We start from the raw sequence: 12,687 nt of genomic DNA on the forward strand, positions 1-12,687 counted from the left end.
GTCTGTGTTACTGAGCCCAGCAGAATACTGGTTCAGCTGAGAGCACAAAGTGCAGTTTCACACGAGACACTACGGTTGTGAATTCCTTCCTCCTGACCCCAGCAGCTTTAGCAGGAAAATGAATAATAAAATCAACACAATAGCAGAAACCCAACAGGGATGGAAAATCAAAAATCTGATTCAAAAGGATGAATCATCATGCAATGGTTCCTCCTCTGGGTCCATGCTGGCTTTTGCATTCTGAAATTATTCATACGAGGTCAGAGGAGTTGTGAGCTCATGTACTATATTTATGCTTTTTACCTAGGCGTGGGTATCAGATTACACTTAAGCCAAAAAATAACACATAACAGGTTGATAAGTTTTTATTATATGTATTCACAGGAGTTTATGGACGAATTTGTATACCGTATCCTAAACATATAGCATAATTTTTTCTCTTCAAATAAAGCATTGTATGTACAATCTGAAGGACACACAGACATACACACACACACGCACGCACATACACACACACACACACACACACACAAAATCAGCACAATCACACCCCGAAAAATGAGGTGATCCAAGAATTTACCACTCCACAAGTAAGAGTGAAGTCTATATACATCAAATGTCTTAATCTATATACTGTGTGTAGCATAATGAGCAATATAAGTATCTCATTCTTAAAACAGACCAATAGGACTACACACACACACACACACACTCACACAGAAACAACATGTGTAGAAAACACTGTTCGACAAAGGACAGGACATACTGAGCCCTATAGTCACTAATGAATACGTCTTATGTCATCTACTTCTTCTCATTAGAAAAAAAATATTTGTCTCTGTCTCTAAACAAGCTTCTTACTGGTTGCGTTACAGATGGTTGCGTTGTTGTCTGTGGAGATTACACAAAGTTACAAATAAATACAAATAAAAACTCTCTGCCAGCAGTCTAACACAGTAGCATACTGTGTGTTTTCCTCAGTGCTGCCCCACTATCAGAGCTAACACAACTCTTGTGTGGGCAAACTCTCATCATGGCAGGAAGCTTAAAGTGCAAGCAAGTGTGTCACCTGGTTGGAGGCAACACACGTAAACCCTCTGTCTAAATGGGAGACAGTGGGTGTAGGTAGGTGCAGAGTGTTCACCCCAGCTTGCCAGGTCAGAGCCGGGCATGATGAGTCAGCCTCAGTGCCTGAAGGTGTGGATGTCATTGTGGAGACTGACTGAAGGGCTAGAGGGCCTGCTGTTTGAATGGCAGCTTGTACTGCAACTGCACCGCTGTATCCACATGACGTTCCTGTAGAAACCCTCTCCATCGGGGCAGTGGAAATGAAGTCTCACGGTCCGGGAGAGGGACGGCGTGCAGCAGCGGCCATCGGTGCAAGTCCCACAGGTGCGAGGGCGGTACTGCTGTGCTGTTGAGCATCCAGCAAAGGTGATTCGGATTGGGTCCTGGGGGCGTACAGTTCGCTGGCACCTCTTCCCCTTCTGGATGACAGAAACACAAATTTCATAATTTCCTTGTAATTTTTTTGTAAATTTTTGTTTTACACACACTAATAGACAAATACAATCATCTAAGTAGCTTTTTTTTTCTTTTCAAAGAAAAAGAGATGAATTTACGATGTAGTAGCTGTTAGATGCAATTAATATTTTGCATGTATCTCCAATATTTGTTGATGTCCTGGTGGGGATGTATCTAAGCATACCTTGTTAGCTACTGGAGGCTGCAGCTCACATTGTCGGACCTGGCACAGTCTGGTTTCTCTGAGCAGCCGACAGTCTGGGTTGTCATTGGTCACACGGCTAGAAACGCCCATCCCACATGTGGTGGAACACTCAGTCCATGTGGTGGTTTGTGGGAAACAGGTGGATTTGATCAATACCTCAGACATGGGGAAGGACACCATCTCTGAGATAGAGAAGAAAGACAAACTGTTACAATCAAACAATGAATCCCAACATTCAGGCAATTATGACGTATTTAAAAAAAAAAGTGATCCATCAATCTTTGAGCTTTGATTAGATTTTGCTTATGTGCTATTTGTCCCTCAGAACTAGAAGAAGCAGAGAACAGATCAATGCGATTCAGTTGGGTGTTTTCCCACACTCGGGTGCTAAGCATCATAACAACGAGGACATGATCTCTTTAGGAGATCATAAAGATTTTTAATGCCGGATCAAATTTTTTACTTGAACAAAAGAAATAACAAAATCTAATCTAATCTAATGTGAAATATGTATTTATATGTACTGAGCATCTTCAGCCTCTGAGGTTGAACCTTTTCAATTTCATTCAAGGAGAGTTGAATTGAGGGCAACTGCACATTAGTGGAAACACTTGAAGATGTTTCACCTCTCCTCCAAGAGGACTCTCTCTGAGGCCAGGCTATGCTTTAGATATATGTTATGTCTCGCCACAATGCTGTTACAAAGGTCTGAATTGTGAGACGTTATATACACAGGTGTGTCCTTCTCAACTTTGTCCAGCATCCTAATTTGTCACATGTCAACTTCAGACACACCTCAGGGAAGATTAAAGCAAAGAGGATTCACCTGACCACACCTCACCACAGCAAACAGAGATTTCAGTTTTTGACTTTTAATAAATTTGCAAACATTTCTACAAACATGTTTTCAGCTTGTTATTATTAGTACAGTGCCAGCTTGGAATGGACTGTTTGCTTGGCCTGTGGTGATGCTGGTTGCAGCTTTTTATCTGAAACTGTAAAAGTAATTGAGCCACAGCAAATAAAGACCGGCTTTTGAAATCAGTCCTCAGAAGCCTGAAGCCACAGCTGCTGCACAAAGAGCTGTTCAACTGTTTATTCAAAGTTCAGTGAAGCTCGACATGGTTTCCAGTTTTTTCCAAACTGGAGAATCTGTTGTAGTTGCGTTGTCATGATCCACAAAATCACCAACCTCAATGAGTCCTAGCCACTGCTGTTACATAGCACTGGTCGCCTGCTTACTCACTTTATCACTCGTCCAAATCCAACCAAATTAACAATACCTATGCCAAGTGTGAAGTCGATAAGACAAACGGATCTCGAGATAAGCGAGCCAAAATCAGACAGAAAGACAGATGAATGGATTACTGAGTGTAAATTGACAGACAAAAATTGAAATTTAAATGTGCAACACAATAAGGTGTGCAAAAAGCTGTATATCTAACTGATGCTGCCATGTTTTTTTTTGGGGGGGATTACAAAAGGTCAAAACCAATGAAATACAAGATGAATTCTAAAGCAGCTTCAGTAGGATAATTGCATCATGTTTTGGATATATTATATTCAATGATTTTGATGCTGACGTTGGCCCATCTCCTGGACATCAACATGAGAATCAGACCATATTAAGTGTTAGTGGGACATCAGGAAATGCATGGCTGGGTTACACTGTGATGCTTACCTCTGAACGGGGTCCCTCTGGTCTGCAGCAAGGCACTGATGTGGTTGGGAAGGTGCTGGTTGTCTCGTCGGGAGGTGTGTGTCGACTCGTCTGGCTCCTCACTGATGTGGTTGTCGTCGTCACACACCCATTCCTCGCAGCACCGGGCCTCAAGCCTGACCAGCCGGGGCCTTGGGCAGCGCCAGGTGGGTAGAGGCACTTGTTGAGGACAGAGGGGCATGCAGCCCACCACCCCATCCATACAGGTGCACTGGTGCTGACAGTTGGGCTGAAAGTCCTCGCCGTGCTGGTACACCCGCCCGCTGAACTCGCAGGGCAAACCCTGGGCCTCAGCTGTCAACGTGCACGTACAAAACAGGAAACAGAGATGAGGAGAGACCTTTCAACTCCATAGGAAGGACACTCTGGAACACCTGCATTTGCCCACTGACACAACTAATAGGTCTCATAAAATGCAGGATCAGACTAGGGAAAGAAATATGTTCAAAGTGGTATGCCACTGATTTTCATTCCAATTCTATATCCAAAGTTTTTCAGATTTCCTGTTATTAAACTTTAGTTGCAATTATTAGACATCCCCTGCCCACATGGCTAAGACTCCAGACTCTTCACAAAGCTCGGGCTGAGCCGAGTGTACATTTTTGTTTACTCTGGTTTCTTTCCTTGTGATTTATTCATACAGGCAAGCATTGTTTTCCCTACTTAGAAGAAGTGAACAATTTGGCTTCTGTGTTATGAGTTGTAAAACCAAGAAGTGATTTTCTTCTTGACTTTCAGATTTTTTCTACTTGACAGATATTTTTGGATGACTCATTGTAGTTATTTAAACCCAATGAACTAGTTGAATTAGGTCCGTTTCATTAAGTTTAGTAGTGTGCTTTTGCTCAGCCTGGTTTTCATCCTCACCTCGACACAGTCCTCTCTTGGGGTCTCCTCCAGCCCCAAGATGGCAGCGTAGCCCCTTGATGTGATCACAGGGTTTGGTGGCGTTGCAGTCCTCATTGAACTGTCGAGCACAGATCTTACAGCAGCCACAGTGGTCTGTCACCCAGCTGATGCCCAGCGGGCAGAGCGGAGGTGAGGAGGCACAGGAGCATTGAGCTGGACACTCACTCTCTGCAGACTGGGTAGGGGTCAGAGGTCAGGTCAGGATGTGAGAAAGTGGCTGGTGTGATTACTAAACAATATTAAACAAACAGAAAAAAGTACAGAGAAGCTTTGAAAGCAAGTGACCACAGGTCACAGCAACTCACCGTTACTGCAGCACTGCTGAGCACAAACAGGGTGGAAATGATCTGTTGCACAGTAACAGGGATAAGCATCCTGATCACTTCAGACACACAAAAAGAGAAAAAACAAAATCTTCAGGAGCAATAGAGAAGTGTAGAAGTAAGGAGCAGTTCAGATCGACTGTCCAGCGTCCAGGGGAAAGAAGTCTTATTCGTCAGCTCAGGGAGGAGAAGGTATCCACAGTCCAGATTCTGTACACTGAGAGCTACACCAGTATGCTCTTGTTTGGTCTTCTGCAGTATTTTGGTGTCAGCACAGCTCAGCTCTGCTTCACAGAGAGGTCTCCCTGTGCGGGGCCTGTACTTATAGACACACAAGCCTCCCTCCGCCCCTTCTGTGATATCACCGACTCTCCTCTCCAGATGACTGGAGAGTCTCCAGAGGGAGGAGGTGGCAGGTATACTGGTGTCAAACCCTGACACACAAACACTGACACATCACTGTTATTGTGGACATGTGACTTCAAGGAGAAATGTCATGGTGTCAAAATATATGCAAGAGACAAATCTTGAATATGGAAAAAGTGTATGACAAGAAAAAAGAAAGCAATGGTAGGTCAGGTGTAATGGAAAACCTGAGCAGGGAATCCCACTCCATATTGGCTGAGTTTTTAACAGGGGAAGTGGTGATGTGGAGAAAATCCCTGTGAACAACTCTTCCAGCAGCGAGGGCCAAGCAGCTGGCTCTGTCCTCTCCACTGCAGTGTTCTGTGGGACGCTGTGCTCAGGACATCCTGTGTTCCCTCCATCACTTTCCTAATGGGCTGCATTCCAGGAAATACAGACCTATCTTCAGGTTCCCATGATTGGTAGGAAAAACTCTGCATTCCCATTGTCATCCCAGGGGCACGTAAAAAGTGTTTTGTTGGAGAGCAGGAAAGTCCTCACATTAAGCGCTGGCTCGCACTGTTATGAAACATGGGAAATGTACTTTGACGCATTTGATAGGGCTGCTGAAGGTCTCCCCTCTGTATCTGTAAAAACACAGTGTGCACACATTCTGCTGATAATTAAACCACTGATAATGGGAAAACCATTACATTTACATTAGATTAATATGTATATGTATACCAAAGTAAGACTAAAGAATCTTGTAATGAAAATAATAAGGGTATAATAATAATAAGAGAGAGAGAGAGAGAGAGAGAGAGAGAGAGAGAGAGAGAGAGAGAGAGAGAGAGCATCAGCCATCAAAGCACATTAACATTGAGGCCTAATGAATGGGTTGAAACCCTTTTCATTAATTTCTTTTATCAGAGACCTATGTTGTTCACATTACCTTCCTCTCTGTCTTTCTTGCTGGATTGCCACATGTCTCTGCACTTCACCGCCACCAACTGTTGATCAGTGGATTAACACGTATGGTCTGTATGTGTCCATACCAACAAAAGGGAGAGAAACTTTTAAAAACATTGCTCCGCAGCACTGCTAGTGGTCAGAACACCCATAGGGTGACCTCAGTTCCCCACAGCCCACCCTGAAAACTTGAATATGTCGCTTGAAGCCAAACAGGTGAAAGTTGCTGCCACCACACACAGCTCCCTTGCTGAGAGGCGGTGCTGTTTGCTCCAGACTGAAGCGGTGATGAGCAGAGAGAGGACAACATCAAACCACACACCGTGCACGTAGTTACGCAAGCAGCCACCCAGACACCCAGCCGACGGAGCTGTAAAACCACTGGGAAGCTGGGGTGGGGGGTCACTGGGGTGAGATGAGGCATGAGGGGAGATGGGGTGAGAGCACCTTGTTGGGCAGCAGTGGGGAGGAGGGCAAGAGTCTGGATTCTTAGCATTCCTGGCCCACAAAGGCAGGATGTGTGTACTGGCCACGCTGCGTCACTGATGGAGGAGTGGGGTTTTAGTGGAGGGGGGGCTGCCAGTTTTTGCAGCCTCCTGTCTGGCCAGGTTCCAGCCATTGTTTGTCAGCCAGGCAAACATTTCCAAATACATGGAGGTCATGAGTCGTCGGTGATTCATCACACTGATGTTACCTATGTTTATTGTCTCATGTGGATTTTTGACACCAACCACCAGTATGATGAGTCCTTCCTTTTAAGTGTTTACTAAAAGTCGTTTTTGTAAAACCTAACCTGTCGCCTCCAAATCCAAAGGAGCTTGTATCAAGGCAGCACAGAGGTTCCTCAGTAACACAGTGTGAGCTTTCATTGTCATGTGGTGTCAAAGAGCCTAATTCTGCTGAACAGCTCAGAATCACACTCATGGCAGTAATAAAAGGGATAAACAGGAAGTGTGTGCAGCATGCGGGAAGAGGTGCTGTAACGCCTGAGTCAACCGCAGACAGCTCAGAAGACACAACAGGAAGTCAGACGGAAGGTCTTCTCATTCTGCCAACATATTGTGAATGCAGCATTAGCCTGCACAGGTGTTGTGCACATGGAAAACAATGTTTGTTAAGGGCCACTAAAGAATAAATAGCAATATTAGATGAGAATGGCACTCAGTAGAGTGATGCATTCGTCAAGGCCCAACAGTCCCATTAAATTCAATCAAGCCAAACCAAATAACAGACACTCAGTGATATGAATCACTTAATTATGAATGAATTTGTTTAACTTTCTGAGAAATGTATGAGACTGTTGAATAATGCCTTATCTTGCAATGTTGAAGAAATAAATTTATAAAAAATACCCATACCACATCCTTTGGTTAGGGTTAGGGTAAGGGTCTAGGGAATGTATTATGTCTATGAGTGTCCTCACTTAGATAGAAGTACAAACTGTGTGTGTGTGTGCGTGTGTGTGTGCGTGTGTGCGTGCGTGTGTGCGTGCGTGTGTGTGTGTGCGTGCGTGCGTGTGTGTGTTTGTGAGTCATGACACCGTCTCCACAGGTTCTGTCTCTGCTGCATTCCTCAAGCCAGTGTCCTTAAAAAGCTCATGGTGCACTGCAGCCATCACTCATCCCATTGTTTCCCGGGGGGGCTCCCATTTTTCATATAGTGTAGACACATGCTGAGCAGTCAGGTGAGTATTACATTTCATAGATGAGTGTGAGCAGATTATGTCATGAGCTGTACGGCAATTTGAAGCACGTGACTGGCAGCAGAAAGAGAGTTTCTTCTTCCAAGAGTTTAACATTGCATTTAAAAAACAAAATTTGCTGATTTCAACTCAGTGTAACATCAGTCTACATGATTAATACATGGTATTGAGGGTGTTTGTATAGCCCATATTCACAAATCACAATTTGTCTCATAGGGCTAGGAAAAACTACAAAAAAGGATGGACAGAAGTGCAATAGATGCCACGTGTAGCTGAGCACATCAAGGAAATTACAGTATTGACAACATTGATTAGAAGAGAAACAGTTTTTAAAACAATGGAGAAGTGTGTCATTGTTTAAAGTATTTATATATAAGAAAAAGTTTTAACATGTTCAAAAACATGCTTGAAGAAATACATGGATGTGACATCACAAATTCCATTTTTGGCAAAGAGATGACTGGCCTAGTAGAGCTGCAATGTGGGAGTGGCCTCCGGTACTATATGTATATTCCCCTGTATTTCCATAAAAATGTTTTCTTTAAATATCTTCAGAATTACTTAACACAGAAACGCCATCCTCAGGTGTCGGCGGTACAAATCAGTACTCTAGGCATTCAAAGTTTTCTTGTGTGTGTAGGCTGTGTAAGTGTTGGCCTGCTGTCAGGGGCTCATGGGACTACTGTAGGTTTCTGGTCAAAATGCCCTGCTGTCGTGCAGCATTCGCACTGATAAAGATCTTGACTAAATTGACTACTACTAACTAAAGTGTGGATGCTCTCAGCATACACACTAATGAAAACGTGGGCTCACCCTGCATGGGGTGGCTGCAGGTGTGGTTGCACACAAAAGGGAGTCATGACTTGAGCTGGCAGCTGCCCAGCACAGAGGGAAACTGTGGCCTGCACATTCCTCCACAGCATCTAATAGGAGTGATGACAGCAGGGAGCCCAGAGCCGCAATAACTGGCCACAGTGCTACCAATACTGGCAATAACCTGGCCATTGTGTGTCTGGCATGAGCAGGTGTGCAGCAGGTGTTGACCGACAGAGGGAGGGTGAGGTAACAAGTGGATTCAACTCGTAACTTTGACTGCGGTGGCTCTGACTGAACAGCCTCTCATCTGCTGAGCTGGTCATTTCAATGAAGCACTTTTTATTTAGGTCATTAACTTTGCCTTTATTTTAAGCTACATTATAGAAGCAAAAGGTAATATTTTGCATAATACAAATTGACCTTATGATGCAAAGGTTGTCCCTAATAACAACAATCACACCAATCATTTTCAGTAACTCTGTATTTCTCAATTCAGTTTACTAGCCTCTTTATGCATATTATTTTAGTTTTTTTGGGGCAGAAGAGTCTAATGAAATTTACATTTTCAAATACACAGAGCTAGAGAGCAGCTGGTTGAGCATGTAGTGGTAAAACCAGAAGGGGAGGGAGGACAAGACTTGGATTTAGGTTCACACTGACAGACAGACAGACCTTTGTGGAATTAGTGGGTCGATCTTAAAACGAATGAAAACACAAAGTGTCCCTGTGCTCAGCTCAATTTCTGTGGCTCCTTATTAATAAATCGTGCTGCGTCCGCATCAGTGGCAGGTGTCCTGAGGCTCAGCACACTGCTACAGTTAAGAGGAGTGATAAGATTCCTGGTCAATTCACCTGGCTCTGCTCTCCTGAGCCACCTGCACACCTCTGTCCTGCAGCTGGATGCCACCCCACATCCACACCCACACCCACCCCCACACTGTGGTCTTAAGATACAGTGGTATAAAGACAGAGAGGGTGAGGGTCTGTCATGAGTGCAGGGAGAATGTTGTAGTTATAGAGTGAAGCTAACAACAACTAGGGGCAGCAAAAACATCTGGTTCTTTAGCAGCCTATACCAGCTTGTCTGTAGCCAAAGTCAAACAAATGTTTCAATTGTGGAAAAAAGCAGATTTTTCACAGTCATAACATTTGCACAGTGATTAATGTCACCCATTTGCACAGTAGATGTCAGTGTTTCATCTCTGTATTGTGTATATAGATGTGGACCACAAGTGGAAAGTTGATCACTTGGACTCTGACAGCAGGGCAGAAATGGGAAGCGTATGAAATGGAAATGTATTTTGTGAATAAAAAGGTGGGAGGTCAGCAACCTCTCAAACAACAAACGAGCAGAGAAAGTAAAGCACAGAGTCAGGAGATACTGTACTATCACTTTGATTTACATTAAATTGAGTACAATGAGCAGGATTTAGCTGCGAGTGACAGAGGCCAGAGGCATCAACACAGATGCTGCTTCTCCCTCTGGTGAATCTGAGGTGTCCTAAACTGCACACGGCACATTTCATACACTAGAATAAACAAACTGGTATTTCAAAGGGCCTTTAGTGTGGGAGTTGGCGGCGTAGCCAGCTGACAGAGTGTGTCCTGTTCGTGGGCAGGGGAAGGTGGCACCACTACACAGAGCTGCCTGTGATTCAGAGGGGAAAATGTTATCACAGTAAAGCCGTAAACAGAAAACGTTCCAGGGCTCCCCTGCGAGAACTGGGACACAAGCACATAAAGCTCACTGTGTCTGACTGGAAAACCAATATACAGTAAATGGAAATGAAGTCACTTTTGATCAAGAAATGACAGCACAGAAGGTATTGTATCTGTAAGGAACAGGCCTGGCAACACTCAGCCTTTTTCCTTCGTTCGCCGTTTCCTTCGGCAAACGAGGGAGATCATTTGTTTGCTCAGCAGCGAGCAGCATGCACCAATACCCGATGACAAACATTCAGTGTTATTGGCATCTAAAATTAGGCAGCAGTGTTTGTGCTGATATTGAGGTCATTTATTCAAAGGGCTCTTTGAAACCTCTTCAAGGTTTGGGGTGTGTACATTCTGGCTGTTAACTCGAGCTGCCAGGCAGAAGGCAGGCTAGCAAGACTTCCCTCGCAGGAAGGGATTTGTCCGAGGCATTGCTGTCCTTGACCCCGGACCTGGCACTGACTTGTATATTGAGATCTAACTGCTTTTGACCACCTGAGGATCACCTGTTATTATCTACACAATGTGTCAGAGGTGGAATTGGGGTCTTCGGGCCCCAAAGGTAATTGTAGTTTCTGCTTTTGTCTTAAAGGTCTTGGATTCACCAAGCGTCATCACTTCTTCAGAGTAGTGCAAAGTCCCAAAACCTCTACATCGTCACACATGAGTCATCGAAGTCTTATGACTAAACAATGGATATTCACCAAATATGATGGGAAGGTCACTTGGGAGGGTATGATTTACTTTCAGAGCTGATAAATCAAACATCAAAAGATGCAAAAAGTTTAACAAAAATATGGTTAAAGAAAAAACACTTTTCCTAAGACGTCTCTGCACATAATAGAGACAATCTAAAGTTTATATGGCTCAGGAAATTACACCCCATCATATGACATCGTATGACGTCGTAAAGAAGTCACGAAGAAGTCACAGGGGAGGTAGAAAATGAAGAGTTCATGCATGGTTGTATAGATCAAAAATTATTTATGATCATATTGTAGAAATTATGTTATCATGACATCACTATAAAGTCATAAATCATATGGTGTAGTACTGCATTACTTTTGCAAACAGAGATGTGATCTACAGCTTCTATAGATCAACAAATCATTCCTCATTATTTGGTATAAATGACTGGACGACATCATTGTGGAATGCCAGTAAAACAAGTCAACGACCAGTTGAACCTGGAGGGCACATCACACACAGTAATGACATCATCATCTTGCAGAGGTCTGAAGAGCCAAGCAAAGCTGAGGCAACCAGGGAGGACTGTGACCCGGCTGTGACATCATGCTGCCGACCCCAGCAACAGACACATCAACAACAACACACACACCTCTTCATTATGCTGACAGGCAGCCAGAGAAAACCATGAAAACCTTCTGCTTCCAGTCAGCACATGAGAGCAGCATGAACCTGACCTGAGCAGCACAACTCAACATACGGAATAATGTCCTCATCACTTGCTCGGTCTCTATACTTTTCTACTGAGGGGCACTTTTAATCTTAAATAAACCTCACTGTATTAATGAGCATGCTGATTAATACAGAGGGACTACTTCACTATTCATCCGTATCAGTCCAAACTCTAGCATGTGCTCCTCACTGTTTTATTCCTAAAGATGTTGCCCATTTGATCTTTTCCCACTAAGATCACTCACCTAGTATCATGTATCCTATCCTAACACAAATAACTGTATATCCTGTTAATTGTCTTCTCAAAACAATATTAATGACACAGCCTACAGAGAACAAAGGTGATAATTAGGAAATCAACAAATAGGAAATTATACAAATCTATATTCGTATTCATAAATGAGACAATCTATTAAAAGAGTTTGAATCTCAGCTCATTGTCTCTGAATGTTATTTTATCTCATTGACAGATTTTATTTATTGTATTTTTGTATCCATTAAGATCATTTTGCATCAGGAATGTTCGGTTTTATAACATTCTATTTCAAGAAATAAATTACAAATCTTTAGGAATGAAATGAATAAAGCCACATTAAAAGAACCAGAGCAATGACTTGAGTCTTTACATGTATTTAGGGATGTTTTCAAATTGAATGTTTTCTCCATATATTTGATCTGTATTTATTGGGTTGAGCACGTAACAGATATTTCTCTCTTGTGCAGTTTACCTGCTGTCAACAGCGTTCACATGAGCCTCAGTGACTCAACAGTGACACCTACTGTCAACAATACAACAAAAAACCAACCAGGAACCAGACGCTCGTTCATCAGACATCACTCACACACTCACACACTCACACACTCACACGCTCTGAAACGTGTGCTCAAATATAGATCAAATTGACCATTTGTTGGTGAGTGTTAACATTCTTAGATAAATGCTGGGTTCTGGAAATATCATGTCCAATAACTACAAAATAAAGATCAGAGAAATAAGAATTATATAATAATAAGAATGAATCAATTGAACGTAACTTTGGCAAAT

General features: G+C 43.1%; 1 protein-coding gene across 1 annotated transcript; it reads right to left on the minus strand.

Moving 5' to 3' along the window:
- Window positions 1-349: 349 nt before the first annotated feature.
- On the minus strand, window positions 350-4,998 carry ccn1l2 (cellular communication network factor 1, like 2). The gene is made up of 5 exons (XM_035166887.2): window positions 4,664-4,998; window positions 4,317-4,533; window positions 3,411-3,743; window positions 1,709-1,911; window positions 350-1,487 (listed from the first exon to the last, which is right to left on the minus strand). The coding sequence occupies exons 1-5, from the start codon at window positions 4,730-4,732 to the stop codon at window positions 1,185-1,187; spliced, it is 1,125 nt and encodes a 374-aa protein (XP_035022778.2). The 5' UTR covers window positions 4,733-4,998; the 3' UTR covers window positions 350-1,184.
- Between the last annotated feature and the right edge of the window lie 7,689 nt (window positions 4,999-12,687).

This window comes from Hippoglossus stenolepis, chromosome 9 (genome assembly GCF_022539355.2).
Source record: "Hippoglossus stenolepis isolate QCI-W04-F060 chromosome 9, HSTE1.2, whole genome shotgun sequence".
Lineage (NCBI taxonomy): Eukaryota > Metazoa > Chordata > Actinopteri > Pleuronectiformes > Pleuronectidae > Hippoglossus > Hippoglossus stenolepis.

What these genes read in the sequence shown, in the direction of transcription:
- ccn1l2 (XM_035166887.2), bottom strand. Translation starts at nt 4,732, where the DNA reads ATGCTTATCCCTGTTACTGTGCAACAGATCATTTCCACCCTGTTTGTG. An exon ending in CAAGAGAGGACTGTGTCGAG is followed by an intron (nt 3,744 to 4,316) that starts GTGAGGATGAAA and finishes GCACGTTGACAG; the next exon opens with CTGAGGCCCAGGGTTTGCCC. An exon ending in AGCCTCCAGTAGCTAACAAG is followed by an intron (nt 1,488 to 1,708) that starts GTATGCTTAGAT and finishes TCTGTCATCCAG; the next exon opens with AAGGGGAAGAGGTGCCAGCG.